We start from the raw sequence: 24,431 nt of genomic DNA, 5'->3' as shown, positions 1-24,431 counted from the left end.
ATAAAACAAAGTGAATGTTGACAGCAACATTACTGAGTAGAAAAGAGCGTGTGCAAAAAAAGGGTGTAACTATTGCAGTGTTTACAGTGTATATAGTGTATTAGATGGAGGAGTTGTACAGGGAGATGGCCATGGGCAGGAAGGATTTCCTGTGTTGTTCAGTGGTGCTTTTTGGTAATCTCAGTCTCTCACGGAACGTGCTCCTGTAGCTTTTACAGCTGTGGCTCCAGCAAATATCAGCTGATACTAGAAAGTAATATTAAATAAATTCTAACAACAGCTTATCAAGGTTAAACGTGCTGCTGTTGTTTAGCGCGACATCCGCTGGTTTCCTCTTTCTGCGGCAAAGTGATAAACAAAGAAGATAAACAAACAAGAGAGAAAAGTCAATCATCTGATCATTGAACAGTTTCATGAGAGATACTTCATGTTTCAAGAAGTATCAACAGGAGAGGGAGGGTGAGAGAATGAGAGAAGAAGAAGAGGCAGCTGACAGCGTAAAGATGCAGAATAACTCCAGCTTTGTGTCTTTCTTTTTTTTTATTCTAGCTAAACTACTGGACAAGTTGTGTTTCTTTTCACCTCAATACCATTTTCTTTGTTTGTCTGTGATAAGATTGCTTTCAGAGCTCTTGCCCAAGCAATGGGGAGGGTGCAGCCAACCACCTCGGCTGTAACTGGTCCAGCCCAGAGTCTATCATGACAAATTGGCCAATCCACCACCTTTCGTTGTTTATACCATTACCGAAAAACAAAACAAAAAAACATCGGCTCATAAAAACAAAAAAATACCATCAGTCCACTGGGCAAATGCCCGGTATGCCCGATGGCCAGTCCAGCTTAACCTTGGCCTAATGTTAATGGCTCCACAATGTAATGTTTTTTCTGTTTTCCTAAGAAACAAGTGATTCCTGTTTTTATCCTGGTTCACAGCACAAATTCCTAACATGTGGAGCTGTCTGTTGTGATGACCTTTAGTTAATAAGGGAACAACACAAGTATTTTTGTTACACTTGCTGCGGGGCAGGTTGTTACCCCCTCTCTCAGCCACTCCCATCTGCCCTGCACAAAACCAGCTCTTCCTGCCTTTCTCTCTCAGTTCGCCACTCAGTTCCAGTTTGTTTTTAACCGTATCTGTCCTTGGATACAGTGTTTTTGTGGTGTTGGGTTTTTTTGCAATTTGACTTCTTTTTTTCCCACCTGTTTGTGTCTCACTGCTTACTTCGCATCTCCCTCACCAGCCTTTTCCTGCATTACTTTCAACAAAAGGTGAGCAGTTTGAACTTTAAATTTAATGTTAGCCTCTCTGATTATATATGCATTGAGGCAGAAGGTGATCACGAAGGTCTAATCTGTAAAGCAGTACTGTCTGGTTAAATGTTACGTTTTTCAGTTTCATTTCTTGATCATGGCCGATTTCATAAGAAACAAACTGCTTGAATGGGGGCTAAGAGAGTTGGAGGAACGATTTGAAGGTAAATTATAATAACTAATTCTTCATAAACAAAGGTTTTAATATCTCTGAAACTAAAAATCTCTTGATATGGTTGTGCTGTACAACACTAATATTTTGTATTTTACGCTGTGTTTAAAGAGAGCTGTAGCCACTTCTACACCGTCATCACAGAAAATGTATTACAAAAAAGGCTCAATGGCATTTAAAATAAATAACCATGCCTATTTCACTTTATTTCATGAAGTGGATTTCTAATGAAATTTGAAATTGTGTGCATCTCTATAACTGAGATTTAATATTTAATTACAGCTAACAAAGTTACAGAGGAAAGCCTTTTCTGTCTTACCAATGAAGACATAACTGAGTTAATCCCTGAAGTTGGTCTAAGGTCAATATTCAGAAGGAGACTTGAGGAGTTAAAGGTAATTAAAAAAAAAAAGTCTGCTTATGTAATTTTACATTTGGTCTTAAAAATCTCACATATAAATATGGAGGAGCAGAAGAGTCACATGCATCAACATGTGGTTTAATAATAAATTGTGCAACAAAATAAACATTGGTCAATTTATTTCCAAATTATTTTTTATTCTATATGTCTTTGTATAATAAATGGGAATTTCTGAAATTAAAAAAAGTCTATTTTAAATATTGTTAACTAAAAAAATGTTTAAAGTAAAAAAAACAAAGAAAGCTTTATTGTTACAAGAAATTATGTGATCTGTGATTCGTGTGAAATTCGGTGATAAAATCGTATTAAATTATCAAGATAAAGACAGTTTACAATCCAAATTAGATTATATGTATGCAAAGAAAGTAAGAAGTGCTTTTGTTAGATGCCATGAACACTGCACTGGTAATCTGATATTTCTCGACCTGATCCAGAGCAAGGTGGATTAAAGAGGGGGGAAACACTTCTTATTTTAGCAGCTTATACAAGAAAAGAAAAAAGTGAAGTGATTGCGTTCTTACTGATAAAAGACGTTGAATGCAAAGATGCTAAAACCAGTATTAAAGAAACTGTTATAAGCTTAACACATGACCTTTATTCGTCTGCATGTTGTCAGGCCAACTCAGATAGAAGTCTGGAAAAAATAAAGACTTCATATCTAAAATTGATGATCTATTTAAAAGATTTTTTGTCTCAATTCTTTTAACTCAGAGTTTTAAAAATCAATGTGGTAACATCTCTACTGATGTGTTTACAGACAGCATTTTAAACATGTTTTAAAGGTTGTAGGTTGCTCTAAGAGGGCTCAGTGCTGATTCTTACAGTTTTTAGTTGCTTTCTTACAGCAGCTAAAAATCCCAAGATGTGAATCCCAAGAACAAATAGCCTTGGTACAAGCACCCACACTTCGTGGTGCAGCCAATTGTCCCACAATGCATTTCATACGAAAGTCACAAAGCAGCAATGGCAGATAACTTTAAACTGTAAAAAAAAAGGATTGCTATTTCTATTACACAAAATTAACTTTTTTTTAGGTGCAAATGTTGTTAAAAAAACCTCCAACTTTTTTGAAAATGCCACTTCCTGCTACTCTAACAGCAATAAAACCTGAGGATGCATCAATTTCAGAATGCCATACTCATTTCTGAATTAAAATTCACATAAAAAATTTTTAAACAGCTAACTGGCTGTCTATTATAAAGTGTCGGCGTTGTCTACTAAAATAAAAAATAAGATGAACTGTTTGTTTTTGCTCAATAAAAGCGTGAGGTGTGCATAAATGTATAATATATATTAATGAGACATGAAGTTTGTACTTCAATCATGTAGTGACTTTTGGTGCTTAACTGTAAAACCTATAGACATTGTGAAACAGATCATATGAATCAATGACTATTAGAGAACATTTTATAATTACCATGAAGACCAGGCAGGTAGGTGTTCTTTAGAGGTAAAAATAAGTTCAATTCAAAAAGGGTTTAATTGTATTTTGTGAAATCCACTTGTAGTTTTAAGTATTTGTTAATTAATTAATAAGTCAGTTAAGTGTGGATTTACAATTACCCTTTTAATTTTCTATAAACTTGAGTTTAGCAATGTTTAAATAAATAAAAGAATTTAAAAAAGGATTTGCAAATACATTTACTAACCATAATAAACTGCACATTTAATTAAAGCACAAAATGCTTCATTTCACGTGATCCTTCTAGCCCTCATAAATAATTGCGTTCAGCTTTTTGAGATTATATCTTTGTGACAACAATAGCATTTTCTAGAATTGTATCACTCATTTACAGTTATGGATTTTCTTTTTGCTAGAGTAAACAAAGCATAAGGCAAGAAACACCTGATTTTTCCACTCAGGTAAGTTAAGAAGTTTCTGATTGGCTATGATTTTTTACCAGGAGTCATACTTTCACTGTTTGCTCAAAATTTTACATGATCTTGCACCTGTGTGTTTAATCTTTATTGTAAACAGAAGAATGAAGAAACAACAAAATTGGTTCAGGTCAGAATTATGTTAAATTTCAAGACACGCCTTTATTCTTCATGCATATACAGCTGATGTACATTGTCCATTTTCTGTATTTAGCTTTTAAGGGTTAATATTTCTAATCCCAGATGAGACAGAAAGTAAATTTGCATTTCACTGTGTGGATTGCGGAAGTATGTGTTCAGACATATGTTCTTAAAAATGAGGTTAAATGATACCTGTGTGAAGAGCTTTCATTTCTTTGCATTAAAAAAAAAAACTAAATGTCCATTTTAATTTCCAGGTTCCACCATCCACAAGTTCAAAAGGTGAGACAGATGTCACATATGAATTACTTATAATATTCATCTTTTAAGACAGAAACACTTTGATTTTGACCAAATACCTCCACTGACAGAGACAACAAACCTAACCTTTTGTGTTTTCTAATCTAATAAGGAAAAAGAAAATCAGATCTTCAGGGGCAATCCAACAAATGGCAATCACCAACTAAAAGACAACGTGACTCAGGTTTTTACATTTGTTTCCAAAGAATGACAGTTTCACTGCACTGTATGGTAAAACTTCTATGCAGTGAATCTTTTGTTGTATTGCATGTGTCTGACTTTACCAGAGAAACAGAAAATACTTTCTTATTGGTTTGCTGGTGTCTGGCATACACAAAAATAATATTTAAATGAAGTAATCAACCTACTGCCATGCACTGCTCCTTTAATAAGTGATATAGTCCAGTTTTTCATTATCCGTGTATAACATTGTGCATTAAACTGGTGCCTGCTAAACACTTCTTTACTCTCACAGTGACAGAAACAAGAATATTATCTGAAGTGAAAGGCATCATGAAAGATGTCAGTGACAGTCTCCATGGCCAAGACAAGCTAAGTACTTTCCTAAAGTGAGTATCAACGTTCCCTTATTCTGTTACATAAACATCTGGGTAAAAACCATTTTAGTTTAGTAACAATCACGGTGAAAGAAAATCATATACAGATTTTATTAGAACAAAGATAATTAGAACAAAAGCATTCATTCCAAACTGTTGTAGTATTAATAGGTTAAATATTGTATCGTAAAACTTTAAACACACAAGAAGAATGAACCACCAAGCCAACTAATTCCAGTGAGCATTTACATACTGTACATATGTACATTACATATGTACATAGCTCATCTTACTGTTCGTTTAAAAGTATAATATAATAATATAATGACTTTTAAATTATTATTTAACAATCTGGGCACAGAAAGGTGTCTTCCTCATTTTGCAACACATTTCATGGTTGAATAAATTAACCCACTTGTACAACAGGAACAAAATTAATGATTTGGAAACCGACAAGAGAGAGCTTGTTGGTGTCTTTGGAAGAACTGGGGCTGGAAAGAGCTCTTTAATCAATACCATCATTAATGAGAAGAATCTTTTGGCCACTGGAAGTATCAGCGCATGCACCACAGTCATGATAAAGGTGGAGGCTAACACTTGCAGCCCAAAGTATGAGGCAGAAATTGAGTTCATTACGAAGGAGGTGAGAATTAAATATTTTATTTAAAGCTACAGTATATGCGTTTACAAAAATACAGCAGGTATTTGCTTTACATTATCATTTATAAAACTAAAATGCAATGATTTTTGTCTTTTAGGAGTGGCATGATGAATTATGGTCACTGAAGAATCTTAAGAAAGGTGATGATTATCGGGACATGGTTAAAAAGCTGTCAGCCCTGTATGGAGAAGAATGGAAAGACAAATCCCCTGAAAACCTCTTGGAAAAAAAGTATTTCAAAAATATTCCAGAATTTTTAGAGCCCAAGAGGAAATTTTTGCATTGTGACACAGTAAGTTCAAATACTATTCTATTACTTCATTTTTTTTCCATGTTTGTTGTTTCAATGAGTGGAATTTTCTTGCATTGATATAATATGATATAATTTATAGACAGCCTATTCTGTTATTAAAAAAATAAGAAAAAAACAATATAAAAGGAAAGTAGAATGTGCAGACCAAAATATTAAAACAAATCTGTTCTTGCCTTATCAAACTTCAGTGCTGCTTTTGACTGGTTTGAAAACTAGATGTGGAAAAAGGACCCAAGGCACGTGGATGTTTATTTACATTTTCCAGCTGCCTCCTGCAGCTGAGCTCCCTTGTCAGGTCCCAGCATCCTACTTAAATAGGAGAGATTGATTCGTATATAGCTCTAACTTGGCGTATGTTGCCCCAAGTTAGAGGGATCTAGCCACCAACCTTATGATTATTGGACAACCGGTTCTACCCCGTGTGCTGAAGGCACCCCAGATGCATGATTAGTTGATGGAGATTAGCTGTGTTGGTCAGCTTTCCCAGACACATTAAAATATATTCTTAGTTTTAGTCTTTAGGTTTCTGTTACCTTTCTTTCCCTGTTTTCCATGTTTTGTTACTCTTGTTTCTGTGCTCTATGTTTGCTTTGTCTTCCCTGTCAGCCATACCTCCTTGTCAAGTCTGCTTCTCCATGCCTGTCTTGTGTTTCCTGTTTTACTTTGATAGCCTCATGTCCTGTGTTCAGTGTTTTGAGTTATGCTTCCCCTTTGTCTCGTCATGTTTGAATACTCCCAGCTGTGCTCTCCTGTTGTGTCTCAATCCCTTGTTACTCCCTTGTGTATTTAAGCCCTGTGTTTTCCTCTGCCCACTGTCGCCTTGTCCCATGTGGTTTAAATTTCTCCGTATGTCCCTATTCAATCGTTCCTGGTTCCGTGTTCCACGTTTCCTAGTGTTTCCGTTTCTGGGGCCACAGCATTTAGTTTGCGATATGGCAGCCTTGCTTCTGTCAGTCTGCCCCGAAGAAGCTGTGGCTACAACTGTAGCTGCCTCCACCAGTGTGTGAATGTGAGAGTGAATGAATAGTGGGATTGTAAAGTGCTTTGACGGTCTCGAAAAGCGATATATAAATGCAATCCATTATTATTATTATTATTATTAGTGAATATTGAATCCTACTGAAATTTGAATCACACAGTAACTGTAACAGTAACTGAGAAAATAATCAAGCATTTTATGGCTGTAAAGATATTTGCACAACAGAGTAGTTAAATCTCTCAATAGGTTAATGTCAGAGATTGGTGGATAATTTTAAAAGACATAAGTTGCTGGGTTTAGGGTAGAGATGGACCGATCTGATATTATGTATCGGTCCCATACTGACGTAAATTACTGGATCGGATATCGGAGAGAAATAAAAAATGTAATCCGAGATCCATTAAATATCAAAAAAGCACCTCACAAAACTTGCGACACGGCATAACTTGCCTCATAATTGTTGCACGTTGGAGCAGTGTGCGTCACATGATAGAGCAGCTTTGTGTATTGTAGCCTCGCTACCAAACCAGCATTTCATCTCCAAGGAAGTTATCCCCGAGAGAAGTAAAGCAAGTGTGTAAGTTCATCTCTGAATGTTTGTAAAGCATTCCCACGTTAAGCTTAACAACCGATATATGGAGCGACTGCCTCTTCTCTCTTCCTCCCTCTCCTGTTGCTACTTCAATCATGAAACTGATCAATGATCAGCTGATCGGCTTTTCTGTCGCAACTCACGTTTCTCTTCTTTGTTTTTGGCTCACTTCGCGCCAGAAAAAGGAAACCAGCGGCTGAACAACAGCAGCACGTTTAACCTTGATAAGCTGTTGTTAGAATTTATTTAATATTACTTTCTACACCAGGATCCTTTTCTACGCAGCTGACGGCTGGTAACTGTGCAGGGGCGGATCTAGCAAAGTTTAGCCAGGGGGGGCCGATAGGGCATTAACAGGGAAAAGGGGGCACAAAGACATACTTTTCTTTCTTATTCTCATTTAAAATGTCGAGCTTTTAATAAATAATTATCTGAATCTTACACCCAAAGTTTTAATCTGATGAAAAATGTATAGAAGTTCATTACTGTATATAGTAACTGTGAAGTCTAATATACCAAGTAAGCTATACTACTTTTTCCTTTGGGAAGGTACCATCTGTGCAGTCTGCATTTTTGTTGAAGAAAGATGTTGAATCTATTTAATTATTCTTGAAAAATAATTTAATTCTGTGCATTTTTTTTCACACTGCATCAAATTAAAGTTGATTACTTCGATTAAGCATCATGAGGTGGAGGGTGGTTCCCTATTTTTTTTGCTGGGAGTTTGCAACCCTATTAGTTAGGTTGCTTAATTTTTCTGCTAAGTACTCTTTAAAATACCAGAATAGGAAGGATGCTGTAGGTTTAAGTTTATTAGATTGATCACTATTGCTGAACTATGAAATATTTTGGGTGCAGTGTATTTTTTTACATACAGGTATAACAGAATAGCTTTAGTGTTGTTGTTTATTTAAACTTGAGTATGAACTTATACAAAATGCAACAAGATATTAAAAAACATTTTTATTGATTAAAAAACACTATATCGGATTCATATCGGTATCGGCAGATATCCAAATTTATGATATCGGTATCGGTCATAAAAAAGTGGTATCGTACCATCTCTAGTTTAGGATTAAAGGGGTCAATACTAGCTACTGATGTCAATCCTATACTTTTTCTCCAGAAGAATGTCAATTTTTCACAAGTAATAACTTTTTGTAATGTTAAGTAAAAAGTAAGCCTTTTTACAACTTTTGAAATAAATATTACAATGTAGTTCAGAACCAAAGTGCTGGCAGCATAAAGAGAGAAAGCTACACAAAACCAAAATTTAAAAGTTGAGTTTTTAGCTGCTTTTTAACGCAAATCACACGTCTCAGTGGGTGAGAGCTCCAGAGTCTAGGAGCCATTACCACAACGCTCTGTCACTTTACTGTAATTCTCAGGCCTGTATGATGATAGAAATGTATGAATGTAAAAGTTTAAGGGTATAACAGGAACAGTTTCAACTGCTCGTGCAAATAAGTTAACAATTTCCATTGGATATCACAAGACTATAGGTCTGCAAACAGGGCGTCTGTTAGCTGTAAACATAAAACACTAGGGAAGCTGCATTAACAAATGCGTCTGTGATGCTGTGTGCATATATGTGCCTAAGTTTGATCATCCTTAAATCTAAACATTAAAAAAAATCTAAAATGTTTCCCAAGAAAAAAATTTTGTCTAAAATTTGGGGTTTTTTTTTTTAATTTACTGATTTAATTGTAAATGTATTAATCTTATTTATCTTGTTTATTGCAGGCTGAAAAGCTATCTGAAGAACTTCTTAAATATACAAAGTATGTTCCAAAGCAGGAAGATGGATATAAAGCACAGCAGTGGTTTTGGCCACTAGTAAAGTGTGTGACTGTCAGGGTGCCAAACAATAAGTTTCTCCAGCATGTCACACTTGTGGACCTTCCTGGAAATGGCAATTGCAAGAGCAGGAACGAAATGTGGAGACAAGTAATTTTTCACATCAACTTCTTGTTGTTTTTCTGGTGTTGTTTTAACATCTTTTGTATTAATTATTTATAATTGACGTGCTATAATTTTTTTCAGATTGTTGGAGATTGTTCTACTGTGTGGATTGTGGCTGAAATTACTCGGGCAGCATCAGAGAATGAGGCCTGGGAGATTCTAAAAAGTGCACATGGCCTCATTGGAAATGGTGGTCAGTGTGAGCAAATTCACTTTATCTGCACCAAGTCTGATCCTTCAGACAATCGGTAAGTGAATTAAGATGTCAAAGTGCATAATTTAAAAAAAATTTAAAATCACATACTGATCAATCTTGTTGGAGAAATATTTAATAGTTGCATTCAGATATTTACTAAAAACACATAATATTCTCAACACTAACACAGTACTGGTAAAATTCTTTGTGAAGTCAGTACCCAACTCACAGCATGTGGCATGGCGAATAATGGTGTGTTTTTAACAAGCAACCAAAAAAAACAACCTTTATTTGTCACCAGTGTTGGGCAAGTTACTTTGAAAAAGTCATTAATTATAATTACTAGTTATTTTTCAAAAAGTAATCGAGTTAGTAACTGAGTTTCTAAACGTAATTAATTACTAGGAAAAGTAACTATTGCATTACTTTAAAAGAAAGTTTTTAACCTTCTGGGGTCCCGGGTATAATTGACCATTTTTGACTACTTTTAATTTGACCTCTACATATCACCATTAAAAACTATTTACTTTGCCTTGTTTGGTGTCATTCTTTTCAGTACAGCCTCACATGTCTGAATTTACAGTCATGTTTACATTTTGACATACTCTATTAATACAACTGATCTAAAATCAGACAAAAAAAACATAAAATCTGAGTAGAAAAAGTTATATTTTATGCTGTAACAACCACAAACATGTTTAATGAATCATATTTCATAACTTAAATACAAATATAAATTGTAAATCTTAAAATCCCATGCACAAGTTGTAATGGTTCGCAGTGGATGACCGTGTGGAGAGTGTTTGGAGGACCCAGGTGCGGACACAGATAAGCAGACCAAATTAACTTTAAACAAAAGGCAAGCCTTTATTTGAGGCTGGAGTACATGAACTAAACTAAACGAGAAGTGAACAGGGTCAAGAACTAAACAGGAACCTAAATTGGGAAGAAACTAATAACAGTGAGGCTATGAACAAGACTGCGCCGGAACATGAGGGAACTGTGAAATATAAGAATAAGCATCATGAGCCATGACCTGCACAGAGACTTGAAACCTGACATGACATAGGGCATGGAACACAGACGACGCGACACAGACTGAATGAAACACAGAGACTAAATACACATAAGGGAAGTGGTCACACATGGGAGCACAGCTGACACACATGAACCTAAAGACGGGACAGGGGAAGTGAAACTAAAGACACTGACATTGGACACAGACTTCCAAAGTAAAACAGGAAACATAACAGACGCAGACTTGACTAGGGAATACAGCAGACCCTGGAACACAGGAAATGAAAGACTAGAAAAGATAAACTATGACAAAATCAAAATTCAATAATGACACAAAACTCAAAACACTGGGTCACCGACCCAGGACCATGACACAAGTTAGCTGCAAATTTGCAGCCATTTACCTTTTTTTTTTTTTAAATAACCATTTCAAACTATTTACATAACAATCAGGTGTTCTACATTAAAGAAGATGCCACACAAATTATTTGGGCCACTGCAAAAATAATTTCTGTCCACTATAAAGAAGAATATCACAAGCCTGATACCTGCAGGTCTGACAAGAGGAGCTGTATCACTCCCCCTTTTTTCTACCTGGAGACACCATTAACACTGCAATCTGCCTTTGTTGGCTTTTTTGCAGCACCTGTAACATTCAGCAGTCACCTCATTGTTCTAACACACAACTATCCACAACACTACACACTAACTACACAAGACAACACACTAACTACACACTCCAAACACGCTAAACGTCACAAATCTCTCACATCTCAAAACTTGCTCTCTTTTTTCAGCTCTCTTTCTTTCTCTTTCTCTCTCTCGCCGTCACTCCTAAAACTCACTCTCTTCCTAAACAACCAGCTGCCATGTCATTTTTAATTGGTCGACATTGTACATTTTTCCACCAACACGAAATGGGTGTTTTTCGTTTTGTTTTATTTTTTTATTTTTTGGTCATAAGCAGAGAGTGCTTGCTAGCGCTGTCCTTGGACAGTAAACATGACGAAAGCATTCAGGAAAAAACACCACGTATATATTGTTTATCATGACTCTGGTTTTACATGGCCTATCAACACAATTTAAAAACTGTGATATAGCACCTTGTTACTTTGGCATCTTGAAGTGGTCATGTGATTGGTTTACCACTACTACTTTATTCTTCCTCAGCCAAACAGCAGCACTCACGAGATTGTTTTGCCCCCTAGCTCTAGGTGCCAAAAAGTGATTGTCTGCCAGAAAGTGATTGCCGTCCGCGGGAGCGAGTGCAACTACTCAAAACTGTAGCGCCCAGATTACTTACGCAAACAGCTACTTCCGTGCAAATGATATAAGGTGCAGTAAGCTGAAGACAGCTTCAACCGTCTGTTTGTTGAAAAATAGTAAAGCGCTTTTTCTTGTTAGTAACGGTAACGGCGTTGTACCGATAGAAATAGTAATTAGTTAGATTACTCGTTACTGAAAAAATTAACACCGTTATTCCCATCACATACACAATTATAGAGAGTACAACATGTAGTGAAATGCTTGTGTCCAAGCTACGGACGTAGCCACGCCATTCTATGGCTTGTTTTTTTTAGCATGGGGGGTCCATCCAGGACCCTTACTGGATACCAGGTGGGAATCAAACTTGCGATTCCCACTCCAAAGGTGAGTAGACTTACCACTGCACTATCCAGCTGCTTTTCTTTTTTTTAAAACAAACAAAAAAAACCTACATATTCACAGTGCTTTTATGTACAGCAACAGTTGTGTGGCCTTTCAGCTTCTCGGTGTGCTCACACTCTTTACAGCTTACTCAGTCCACTTTAACTTCTCTTGCCCGGGCCCCAGCATGCTTCCAAATAGAGGACACGTGATGGGATTAATACAAACCAGCTGTGACATCCACTCTTCCCTGCCCCCTCAATCGGCTGCTACACCCTTTCCCTGCATCTTAGCCTCGAGCCACACCCTGCCACATGTGTGTTTGTTGTTACTTCATGGGCAGGGATTTTCAACTTTTTAAAAGGCTCTTTAAACCCAACACAGTTGTTACAGTAATTACTTTTTATCTTAAGATTTAACAGTTGTATGATAATGAATCAATCAATGAACCATGTTTTTTAGTATATGGTATGTGAGCTTTGACCAAATAGCTTAAAAATAAAACCCATGACTGCATAAAAACCATTCACTACTCTTTAAAGACACAAAAAATAAAGTCATGGAACTTCTGGTAATGTTACAAAATTTATTAAATTGAAAAAAGCAAAGTTCAAACTGAACATTAGAATAAGAAAGAAAGATGATTGAACACTACGCTGTTGTTGATGTCAGATGGGCTGGTGTCATTATTTCAGGCGTTGTTGATGGACTGGGATTTTCCCGCTAAACATAACAAAACAAAAGAAGACCACATTTGAGACAACTCTTGTTAGCTATAAACAGGAAACTGGGGCTACATTTTGCACAGATTCACGAAATATAAGAAAAAATAACTCTTTTTATAAGCTGTCAGATTTAAGTAGGAAATATCAACATAGTGACAAATATTTTTAGTAGTAAAGTATGTGTAGAAAAAACAATGAGAATGTCAAAAGTGAGTGAGGAAGTGTGTTACTGATTTGAGAACTACGGGTTGGGAGTTCAGTAGTGAAAATTACTTTTCTGCTTTGATAATTACGCAAAAGAAAAACTGTAATACTTAATTTTCTAATTGCACATTCAATCTTTAGGTAATACTGAGACATAAAATCTGGGTTTTACCTTTAACTTTTCCAATTAATACAAGGACAAATTAAATAAACTTCAATAAGATTAAATAATTGTTAATTCACATTATTTCAAATTAATTTGAATTACTTCACACTAACCTCTATCTGTTGTAGCAGACTTTTTTGCTGTACTAGTCTAGTTGTTCTGTGTGGAGCAGGTTCAGATGAGGCAGAGCTGTTGTAACAACCCTTATTGGGTTATAGCACCCCTTGGGGCGGAGGGGGGGTTGCCCTACTATTATAATAGTTGTGGGAGTCTCCTAGTGGGTGTGTGTTTTTAGCAGCAGCCATTACATGCAGCTCGTGTTCTGTTCTCAGAAAACCGTACTGTTGTAAGATGCCGATCTCCGTTCATGTATGCACGGACGAGTACAGCCGTGGAGACCTGGCTCATAAGGTGTAATGTTGCTGACACTGAATAAAGGTCTGTTGTTTGATTTAACCAACTGGCTTCGAGTTATCTGGCTAACCTCCACACCACATGCTTGCTGGACCTGCTAGCCGCTCCTTCCTCGCCAGACTGCTGTTACACTGTATGATGTTAGATTATGAGGAAAACAGAAATCTACAGGATAGAAAGCAAGATCCATCAGAACATAAAAAGAAAGCAGGAGGGCAGGGCCTGAAATGGTCAGTCCTTTAATAATGTTGATCATGTTGAAAGTGGTAAAGGTTTTCAAAGTTTTTCATGGTATGTTGCCCTCCATGTGCAAATCCTCAAAAACAAAACCTCTCAGCTGTTTTCTTGATATGTTGCTATGTGATTAAGCTATATGTTGATCCTATTTCCCTTCCTGCCCATTTAAGAGATATAAAAAACAAGGAAGCCAAGAAAGAAGTGACGAGTGAATTCCGGGAACTGAATGAGAGTCTGAGTGTGAGTTTTATAACATTCCAAAAATTGTTTGGCGAGCCAAAGCTTCTTTAAGATTAAAACTCTTTCTTTTATTTTTCAGGACCACTTCAGTGAGGACTGCTTCAAAGTGTTCACAGTGAGTGCTGAAGAGTTCCTAAAAAGAAAAGGTGTAAAAGAAGATGTCAATGGTAGGCAGTCAGAATCTCAAGATGTTTTGTGATTCAAAGAAAATATATTGTTCGGTGCATATCTTGTTTTATTTTTCCTCATAAATCAGAAATGGATTGTAAGATTAAAACCAAAGTATCTAATTCAATATTCAATTTACTTTTATTTACAGAAATAGCCAAACTTCAAGACTTCTTGCAAAATTGCAATGATTGTCACTCTGAGACATGTAACTATGTGACTGGAGCTTATGGGATTCTGTCTTTGATTGAAGGAGCCAGGCGCAGAAAAGAGGTAAAATCAAGTTATGTATGTGTGAAAATATACACTGAACAAAAATATAAACGCAACACTTTTGTTTTTGCTCCCATTTTTCATGAGCTGAACTCAAACATCTGAAAAATTATCTACATACACAAAAGACCCATGATTCTCAAATATTGTTCACAAATCTGTCTGCGTGTGTTAGTGAGCACTTCTCCTTTGCCGAGATAATCCATCCCACCTCACAGGTGCGGCATATCAAGGGGCTGATTAGACAGCATGAATATTGCACAGGTGTGCCTTAGACTGTCCACAATAAAAGGCGACCATGAAATGTGCAGTTTGATCAAGCAGCAAAATGCCACAGATGTCGCAACCTTTGAGGGAGTGTGCAACTGGCATGCTGACTGCAGGAATGTCTGCCAGAGCTGTTGCCCATGAAATGAATGTTCATTTCTCTATCATAAGCCGTCTCAAAAGGCGTTTCAGAGAATTTGGCCGTACATCCAACCGGCCTCACAACCACAGACCACGTGTGACCCCACATGCCCAGGACCTTAACATCCAGCATGTTCACCTCCAGGGTCGTCTGAGACCAGCCACCCAGGCAGCTGCAGCAACAATCAGTTTGCATAACCAAAGAATTTCTGCACAAACTGTCAGAAACCGTCTCAGGGAAGCTTATCTGCTTGCTCGTCGTCCTCATCTGGGTCTGGCCCTGACTGCAGTTTGTCGTTGTAACCGACTTGAGTGGGCAAACACTCACATTTGATGGCGTTTGGCACGTTGGAGAGGTGTTCTATTCACAGATGAGTCACGGTTTTCACTGTTTAGGGCACATGGCAGACAGGGGCTGTGTCCCAATTAAATGACCGCACGCTTGAAGTACGCGCACTACGCGTACTACGTACGGTGCGTACTATAAGTACGAGAAGTGCGGAAGTGAGAGGCTTATGAAATGGGACGGTCTAGCCTTTGTCACGCTGTTCAGGTTGCCTAGCAACCATGATACTAACCGCGAGAAACGTTACGTACAGCATTGTTTGACAGAAATGAAGGAGAAAAAATGTTTTGTTGGTCATTCATTTTTGTCATGACATCACTGTGATTAGTTGAGTATCTGAGGCTGAGACCACAGGACTGTAAAACATGATGGTTGGGCTTCATTTCTGTACTGAACAGTCATTTCAAGTGTAGTTAGTAAATAACAATTAGCTAAAGTTGTTCATGAGACTAAAATCATCTCACTGTGGTAATGTAAATATAATATGGCCAATATTATATGTATTATCAGATTATTATGATATATAAAAAAAAATAAAACACCCAGCACGCCCCTGCGGGCGGTTTATCCTTCAAGCTCGGGTCCTCTACCAGAGGCCTGGGAGCTTGAGGGTCCTGCGCAGTATCTTAGCTGTTCCCAGGACTGCGCTCTTCTGGACAGAGATCTCCGATGTTTTTCCCGGGATCTGCTGGAGCCACTCGCCTAGCTTGGGAATCAGGGTATATATATATATATATATATATATATATATATATATATATATATATATATATATATATATATATATATATATATATAAATATTATTACAGCAGTGAGCTTGAACTCTGGGTCAAAGATTCAAGTTGCAGTTGTTTATATTTCCTATCACCTTAAATCTTCACTCAAAAGTGTATATCTGACATCATGAGTAGTGCACAGGTGTACCTCAGACTGCCCACAACAAAAGGCCACCCTGGAATGTGCAGTTTTTTGCGCTATTGGGGGTCTGGGGACCCAGAACCGGTCAGTATCTGGTGTGACCACCATTTGCCTCATGCAGTGCATCACATCATCGCATGGAGTCTATCAGATTGTCAATTGTGGCCTGTGGAATGTTGGTCCACTCCACTTCAATGGCTGTGCGAGGTTGTTGGATATTCGTGGGAACTGGTACACGCTGTCGTATACGCCGGTCAAGCACATCCCGAACATGCTCAATGGGTGACATGTCCGGTGAGTATGCTGGCCATGCAAGAACTGGGACATTCTCAGCTGCCATCTGCCCTGAACAATGTGAACCATGATTCATCCGTGAAGCGCACACCTCTCCAACGTGCCAGACGCCATCGAATGTGAGCATTTGCCCACACAAGTCTGTTACGGCGACGAGCTGGAGTCAGGTCAAGACCCCGATGAGGACGACGGGCATGCAGTTGAGCGTCCCTGAGACGGTTTCTGACAGTTTGTGCAGAAATTGTTTGGTTGTGCAAACCAATTGTTCCAGCAGCTGTCTGGGTGGCTGGTCTCAGACGATCTTGGAGGTGAACCTGCTGGATGTGGAGGTCCTGGGCTGGTGTGGTTACACGAGGTCTGCGGTTGTGAGGCCGGTTGGATGTGCTGCCATATTCTCTGAAACGCCTGTGGAGACGGCTTATGGTTGAGAAATGAACATTCAATGCACGGGCGACAGATCTGGTTGACATTCCTGCTGTCAGCATGCCAATTGCACGCTCCCTCATTGCTTGTGGCATCTGTGGCATTTTGCTGTGAGACAAAACTGCACATTCCAGGGTGGCCTTTTGTTGTGGGCAGTCTGAGGTACACCTGTGCACTACTCATGATGTCAGATCAGCATCCTGATGTGGCACACCTGTGAGGTGGGATGGATTATCTCAATATGGCAGATGTGCCCACTACCACACATTTGGACTGATTTGTGACCACTGTTTGGGAGGGATGGTTATATTGTGTATCTGGAATGAATTTTAGGTCTCTACGTCCATCCCATGGGGAATGGGAGCAAAAACAAAAGTGTTGCGTTTATATTTTTGTTCAGTGTATATATATATATATATATACATATTTGTTTTTTATTTCAGGGTGTTGGAAAAGCAGATGATGTATGTAAAGTCCTTGAGAAAAACATGAGGGAACAACTTAATACAGTGAAAACAGCAGTTGAAGAAGCAACCAAGGACTTTGAACAGTGTCTCGCAGAAGGGATTAAAAATTTCATAACCTCTGAAAAAAAACTGAAGACCTTTTTGGATTGTGATGTATGTATCTTAATTATAATTAAATCAAAGCAGCAGATTTTGCACTCTTTATGAGCATGCGTTTAAAAATGTTTTCCTGATTTGTTTTAGAAAGAGCCCAGTTTTTTCAGAACACTAGTGGCTGTAGTTAAGAGGGACGGCATCCACACAACAAAATGCGGGGAACAAATAGACCTCAACATGATGTTGGCTTCATGCCTGACTGACAGCATTGATAAAAAGTTCAGAGAGACCTTCCCGTAAGAATAAACAGAATAAATAATAAAGTGTTATCATATTAAGTGTTTTTCTCTCTCTCTTTCTCTCTCTCATATACATCATACACATTATTCACTTGTCAATGCTGCCATCAACACTATTATTCTGAAACATATTTTTCAGAAATGACATTAAATGTGGATCATTCAAAGGAGTCATAAGCAGGTTTTCACTTGGCACCAATTCACTGATTAAAAAATACAATGATGTCGAACTACAGCTGATATTTCTTCAGACACAGGTACACTGTCTAATTGTAAATTCTCCTGTTTATGATTCCATTACCATCAAGATTAATATTTACACAAAAAAATAGAATGTGTAAATATTAGTATGTTCTGCTCTAATTAACTTTTGGAGAAAAAAATAGAATCATCTCTATTAGCTTGATCTCTTGTTTTGTTTTGTTTTAATACATTTTTACCAATGTTTCCTATTTCTAAGGAGGACAAAATGAAGGCTCAAATGGAGAAATTCATCCTGAAGCAGAAGAAGAAAATCTACACCAGTCTAACAGAGACAGTTAAGGAAAACATGACAAAATGTTACATTGGTAAGTTGACACATTTGCATTTATTGTGAATGTAGGCATTCATCGCAATTATGCATAAAAAGTTTTGGGTTCTTTTTTTGCTGCAAAACCTTGTGTCTTCTTGTAGAAGCAAAAAAATTTGAGGGAACTGGAGCACTGGAAAACATGAGGAAGACTATTGAGAGACATGTGTACTCAAATAAGAAAATGTATGAGGAGGCAAAAAAGACCATGTTGATGAAGATGGATGCATTGAAGGTTTGTCACATTATATAACATACCATACCACCTTTATTTATAAAGCACTTTAAATTAAACCAGGGTTCCCAAAGTGCTGTACATATACAAATAGCATAAACTGAAAAAAGAATCAAACTTGTTCAAAATAGAAAATTAGAAAAAACATAGTCTAAGGTTATCTTGCAAAATGTTCTTCGTTCACATAAAGGCTTCTTTTATATTTCTGTAATACATATATATCAGAATCAGTACTATTGCCCCGTCTAAGGAGAATGTAAACCAAGTTCTTCTATTTGTTGTTTTTTGTTTTTTTAAAACATTAGTGAGGTGGCTGTTAAATTTTTACTGGGCGTTACAATTAGGACTCCAATAGAAGAGTTTAAACTGAAAAAGGCTACTTTCAGCACTTTAATAATTCTCACTTTAAACAAACATGTAACCAGTAATTCAAGTCTTTTTTTTTAACTCATAATTTGGCTCTGTGAAAACTAATAAATGCTCTTATGTTAAATTAGAAAGTCATGCTGTTCACGCTCGAGAAAATCATGAAGGAAGCCATTGAATTCTCACTGAAGACTGCTGCCTACTCACTCCCAGGTAAACAGAATATAAAGTAAATCTTTCATGTTGAGTACTAGGAATCCTGTATGTATTATTAATAAAATCCCTTTGTTGTTTTAGATGTTTCAGAGTATCTTGAGACTTTGACAACACATTATAATCAACTTCAAGGTGGTCAAGATGAAGAAATGTTACAACAGTAGCTGGGTAAAAATAAAAATGGTATTATTATTTTTGTAATACTTAAATTAATCAGCTTTGATTAATTAAGGCCAGGCAGTATATCCCGCATAAAGACCTGGAAAAGCTCATCCATGCCTTTGTAACTTCGAGGCTGGATTACTGCAATTCACTCTATTTTGGTCTCCACTCTGCCCTCCTTCATAGATTACAGACAGTCCAAAATGCTGCTGCACGCATTCTAACCAAAACTAGGAAGTTTGCCCACATTACTCCCGTCCTAGCTGATTTGCACTGGTTGCCTGTGAAATACCGTATCCAATTTAAAATTTTGCTGTTTACTTTTAAAATCACTAATAACACAGCACCGAGCTATCTTAAGGAACTCCTAAGCTCATATGTTCCTGCTAGGGCTTTAAGATCATCCTCACAGTTACTGTTGGTGCAGCCTAGATCTCGGCTGAAGTCTAGAGGTGATCGAGCGTTTGCTCTGGCTGCACCAGAGTTGTGGAACAACCTTCCGATTGGCATCCGGGCGTCTGACTCTATTCAATCTTTTAAATCACGGCTTAAAACGTATTTGTTTAATCTTGCTTTTTCTACCGGTTAAATGCTGGCCTTGTTTGCAGTGATTTATTCTATTAATTTTCCTATCATGCTTTTATTTGCGCTGTGTATGTCATATCGCCATTGTGTTTTGATGGCATAGTTATATTGTGCTATAGTTATGTGCTATAGTTATATTTTTCTATTGGTGGCTTTTTCCTGTGAACATAATTTTACACTTTTATTTTTTTATGACTCTGATTATACTTGTGTTAATTTGTTTTATGTTAAGCACTTTGGCATGCCGTTGGTTTTTAAATGTGCTCTATAAATAAAGATTGTTGTTGTTGTTAACCTGTTTTGTGTTTAATTACATAAATATTGCTTTTACTAAACTAGAACTTATATCCCTGGCAAGCCTGATTTGGATAATCAGAAGAAGACATTGATTTATTTCTGCATCACATTTTAGCATCTTATAGTATATTCTAATGTTTTAATTGCATGTGTTAAGTCTTAGTTCATTGAAATGAGAGCCATTAGTTTATGGATATGTTTTTCAGTTTTATCTTTGAGCCTTATATAGCACAATATTTTTTATTGCAATTTCAGAATCAGAATTTTTTTCCTGCATTACATTGGTTTCTTTGGGTGTCATGAATAATAATACACCAGCATTACTATCAGCTTCTACTTCAGCTACTAGTTTATAATTTTATTTTTTGTTGTTTCTAATTTGTATATGCATGCAAACATTTAAATTTTGTATACGGTTCAATAAACCTTGATTTAAGTGTTTTTGTAAGATGAAAATGTTTTTCAAACCTTGTTCTTGTCCTTTACTTGCCCTAAAACTAAGCTGCTTGATAAAAACTACTTACAGGTTGCAAGCTTCAGCTAACACTAAATTACAATCTGAGATATGCATTTTAAACTAAAACTAAACACTATATACACATACGGCCACTTAGAATTGCCACTGTCAGCCTATTGTCAACTGCTGGGAGTCCCCCTTCCTTCTCCTGTGTATCTCCTGGGCAACTGCAGTGTGATAAGATAGCCCTTTGTTCACAAAACTTTGACTTGGAAAGTTACCTATGAAACATTTCCTCAGTTTTATTATAATTTAGTTTAATTTCACATTCTTTTGATAGCTTTTTCCCTCTTCACTCATTAAAATATAAAAATTTAAGTTTTGAAATTGTAAAATATATGAATCAAATTTTAGAGTCAGTTTCACAATATAATACTGCAAATCACCAAAACTATTTCCAGTAAACAGTTGTTCATTTATCCATTTCAATTTAAGCTAATATATAGATACAAATTAAATGAAATAATTTAAAATAATTTAAATTACTAAAAGAATCAAATACAGAAAAATAATATTCTTCCTTATAGATCAATAACAATTGCTGCTACTTTAATTCCCTGCGTACGTTGGGCCAAGGAGGAGGAATAGCTACGATTTTTAAAGTCATTTTAAATGTAAGCAGCTATCAACCCCGTCATTCACCAGCTTTAAACTGTCTGTGTTTCAGCTGGGCTGCTCCAAAATAAAATAAGGACTTTGTGAATGACTTCTTGGCTGAATACATGCCAAAATATGATTGTGTTCTTATTGTTGGGGATTTTAATATTCATGTGTGTTGTCCTGATATGCCCATGGCAAAGAGCTTTTTAAATTTATTCTTTTAATCTGGTGCAATGTTTGACTGGTCCCACACATGAACGTGGACACATACTTGATCCTGTTTTAACTCATAGTTTTTATGTTTTTAACGTAGAGATTCGTGATGCTGTGTTTTCTGACCACAGTCCTGTAATGTTTGAAGTTCCTCTTGCCTGTACCTCAGTTAAACCTCATGCTGCTCCTGGGTTTTCAACAGTTTTTAACCAGAACTGTACAATCCCATAGTTTTTATGCAACCAGACTGAGGAACTGAGCTCATGGTTTTATTCCACCTGTTGGACTGCTTTGGACACTGTCGCTCCATTAAAAACCAAACTGCCTAAAGCTAAATCTGAGCCCTGGTTGAACGACATGACCCAAGCTGTCAGATGTGAGTACCGTCAAGCTGAACGCAAGTGGGAAAAGGACCAACTACAAGTGTCATTCGAGATGCTAAAGGACTGTTGGCTTCAATATCAAAAAACTGTAAAAGATGCCAAAAGAAACCCTTATCTGACATTATTCTGTCAAATTGTCACAACCCGTGTGTTTTAACTATTAACTCTGTTCTTAGTGCACCACATATCGACTGTATCAAGCCCTCGTCTGAAGCCTGTGAAAATGTTTTACTTTTTTTTTATTGAGAAGGTCTCCTCCACAAGGGCTCAAATCTTGCCTTGTGCTCATGACCCCTCAGTCTCTGCTTCCTGCTTTGCTGTCCTTGACAGGTTTGAGCCTGTGACTATGTCCTTTTTAAAGGAGACTGTTGGTCATTTTAAGCCTGAGGTTTAGAGGTTTTCCACACTCTAACCGTGTGTTCACACTGAACGCGATAGAGGCGGCCAGAGCGTCAGGTTTACATGTAAAGTCAATGGAAAAAGCGCGATGACACGCGATTGCGTGTCCCGCGAAAATTTGGAAGCAGATTTGCATCACGAAAACATGAGAAACGGGTGTCAGTGTACGCGTCTGGCGCGTTTGGCTCGCGAATAAAACCACGCGCGTCAGTTTTTGTGTTGCATTTTGTGCATACGCGTGTTTCACGTCTACCGCTTGAGTTGGAAAAATCTGAACTCCAGCGTCAAAACGTGCCGCGACAACCAATCAGGAGCCTGGTGATGTGGCTCTGACCTTGGTCAAAGCGGCAGATCCATCAACACTGTGGTGAAAAAGGCCCGACAGCGTCTCTACCACCTCAGACACTTGGGAGACTTCCGACTGCCCTCCAAGGTGCTCAGGAACTTTTACTCCTGCACCATAGAGAGCATCCTGACGGGGAACATCTCAACCTGGTTCGGGAACAGCACCATGCAGGACAGACGAGCGCTACAGAGGGTTGTGCGATCAGCTGAGCACACCATCTGCTCCGAGCTCCCTGACCTGCACTCAATCTACAGCAGGCGGTGCTGGACCAAGGCCAGGAAGATTGTGAAGGACCTCAGCCATCCCAACAACAGACTGTTCTCTCTGTTGAGGTCAGGAAAGCGATTCCGCTCCCTGAAGACCAACACAGAGAGACTGAGGAGGAGCTTCTTCCCGCAGGCGATACAGTCTCTCAATCACACCACCACATAGTACTGACCCACACATATGGTTTTTACACACACACTGGACATTTGTTTACACTAGTGGCCACTGCACAACTACACCGCGTGGTCATCAAATCAAATCACTCACTTAAATAAATCACTTTTAAGCATATTTGCACTGCACAAGACACTTAAATATGTGGATTGCACAACCCTGGACATTACATTTCTTTCATTACCATTTATTACTCGTACAGCTGCTCTTATTGTTCTGTATTTCTTCATATATTCTTTTATATTTTCTATATTGTGTATTTTGTTGTACAGTTATTTTATTTTTAACTTTAATTTTTATATTTTATTTTATTCTTTCCTAGTTAAATTTACCCTTCATTTTAATTTTCATATGTATTTTCTATCCTATTCATAGTCTTTTATTTTAGGTCACGAGCAGTTGCATTTCACTGCATATCGTATTGTGTATGACTGTGTATGTGACAAATAAAATTTGAATTTGACAGTCTCAATGGAGGATTTTGAAGGACATCTACCAATTCGGAACCACAATAACTTTTCTGGCTGATTGGAGCTGGCTCGGACCTGGCTTATCGAAGAACAAGAAGCAGCTACAGCTGTTCAAAATCCCACAAGGCCGGCCGACATGATAGACGATGGGCAGGGCTTTGCCCTAAAGGCTTTTTATATAGTGTCCTGGCACACTGGCCCAGGTGTTGCCAGTGTCACTGATTGTAAATGGGAACTCCACCTCTTCAATGCCTGCAAACAAGACACACATGAGCCAAAAGGAAGGCAGGGTGCAGTGGGTCGTCACAGTGGGAATACACAGCAGTAAAAACACTGTAAGTTAAAACAAGGATTTGATCAGTTTGATCTCCTCACTGATAAAATCCATCAAATATGATTAAACGTTCTCGAGTTAACAGGAAGTGAAAAAGCTATTCCAAAATAGTTATAGAATCCGGTTGTGCCCTCTTGCACCTGAAGCTGCTGATATAGTAATAATTTTCAATGTGTATGCACTAGCAGTAACAAGAAAACATGTATCATGAGGATTGATAAGTATATCAATAGAGAGTGTGATAATGGCCTAATCATCCTTGCATAAAAAAAGCAAAAAAAAAGGAAACGTCTTCTCAGATGGTCATGTGCAGGAAGGCATTGTTAAGAGCAAATAGCTAAAGGACGTGGTGTAGTACACATGGAAGGTCTGATAAAAGTAGAAAATAATTCAGATTCCTTGTCTGTCCGTTCGACAATCGCACCACTTGTGGGAGTAGCTTAAGACCATTCTCTGCACTCAACAGAGC

The 24,431-nt window shown here is 37.5% G+C and overlaps 2 protein-coding genes across 3 annotated transcripts in view; both read left to right on the top strand.

The window, feature by feature from the left end:
- LOC146576138 (nuclear GTPase SLIP-GC-like) overlaps window positions 1–24,431 on the top strand; it is a 104,587-nt gene that overhangs the window by 44,277 nt on the left and 35,879 nt on the right. The window lies entirely within an intron of this gene.
- Window positions 1,064–20,739, top strand: LOC146576139 (nuclear GTPase SLIP-GC-like). 2 transcript variants are annotated; one of them, XM_085271180.1, is made up of 22 exons: window positions 1,064–1,269; window positions 1,394–1,475; window positions 1,766–1,878; window positions 3,723–3,767; window positions 3,883–3,912; window positions 4,181–4,205; window positions 4,336–4,407; window positions 4,699–4,792; window positions 5,207–5,423; window positions 5,539–5,733; window positions 9,069–9,272; window positions 9,369–9,535; window positions 14,064–14,133; window positions 14,213–14,300; window positions 14,453–14,574; window positions 17,409–17,585; window positions 17,676–17,824; window positions 17,967–18,084; window positions 18,288–18,396; window positions 18,503–18,633; window positions 19,131–19,212; window positions 19,297–20,739. In XM_085271180.1, the coding sequence occupies exons 2-22, from the start codon at window positions 1,409–1,411 to the stop codon at window positions 19,377–19,379; spliced, it is 2,358 nt and encodes a 785-aa protein (XP_085127306.1). In that variant the 5' UTR covers window positions 1,064–1,269; window positions 1,394–1,408; the 3' UTR covers window positions 19,380–20,739. The 2 variants fall into 2 exon arrangements, with proteins under 2 accessions (XP_085127306.1, XP_085127305.1); XM_085271179.1 differs by lacking the exon at window positions 3,883–3,912.

The sequence above is a fragment of the Mchenga conophoros genome, linkage group LG4, assembly GCF_057382185.1.
Source record: "Mchenga conophoros isolate Kocher_MC1m ecotype Shallow Benthic linkage group LG4, M_conophoros_male_GT1.1, whole genome shotgun sequence".
NCBI classification, from domain to species: domain Eukaryota; kingdom Metazoa; phylum Chordata; class Actinopteri; order Cichliformes; family Cichlidae; genus Mchenga; species Mchenga conophoros.
The sequence above is the reverse complement of the archived record's forward strand: the minus strand, read 5'-3'. Positions and strand labels throughout refer to the sequence as shown.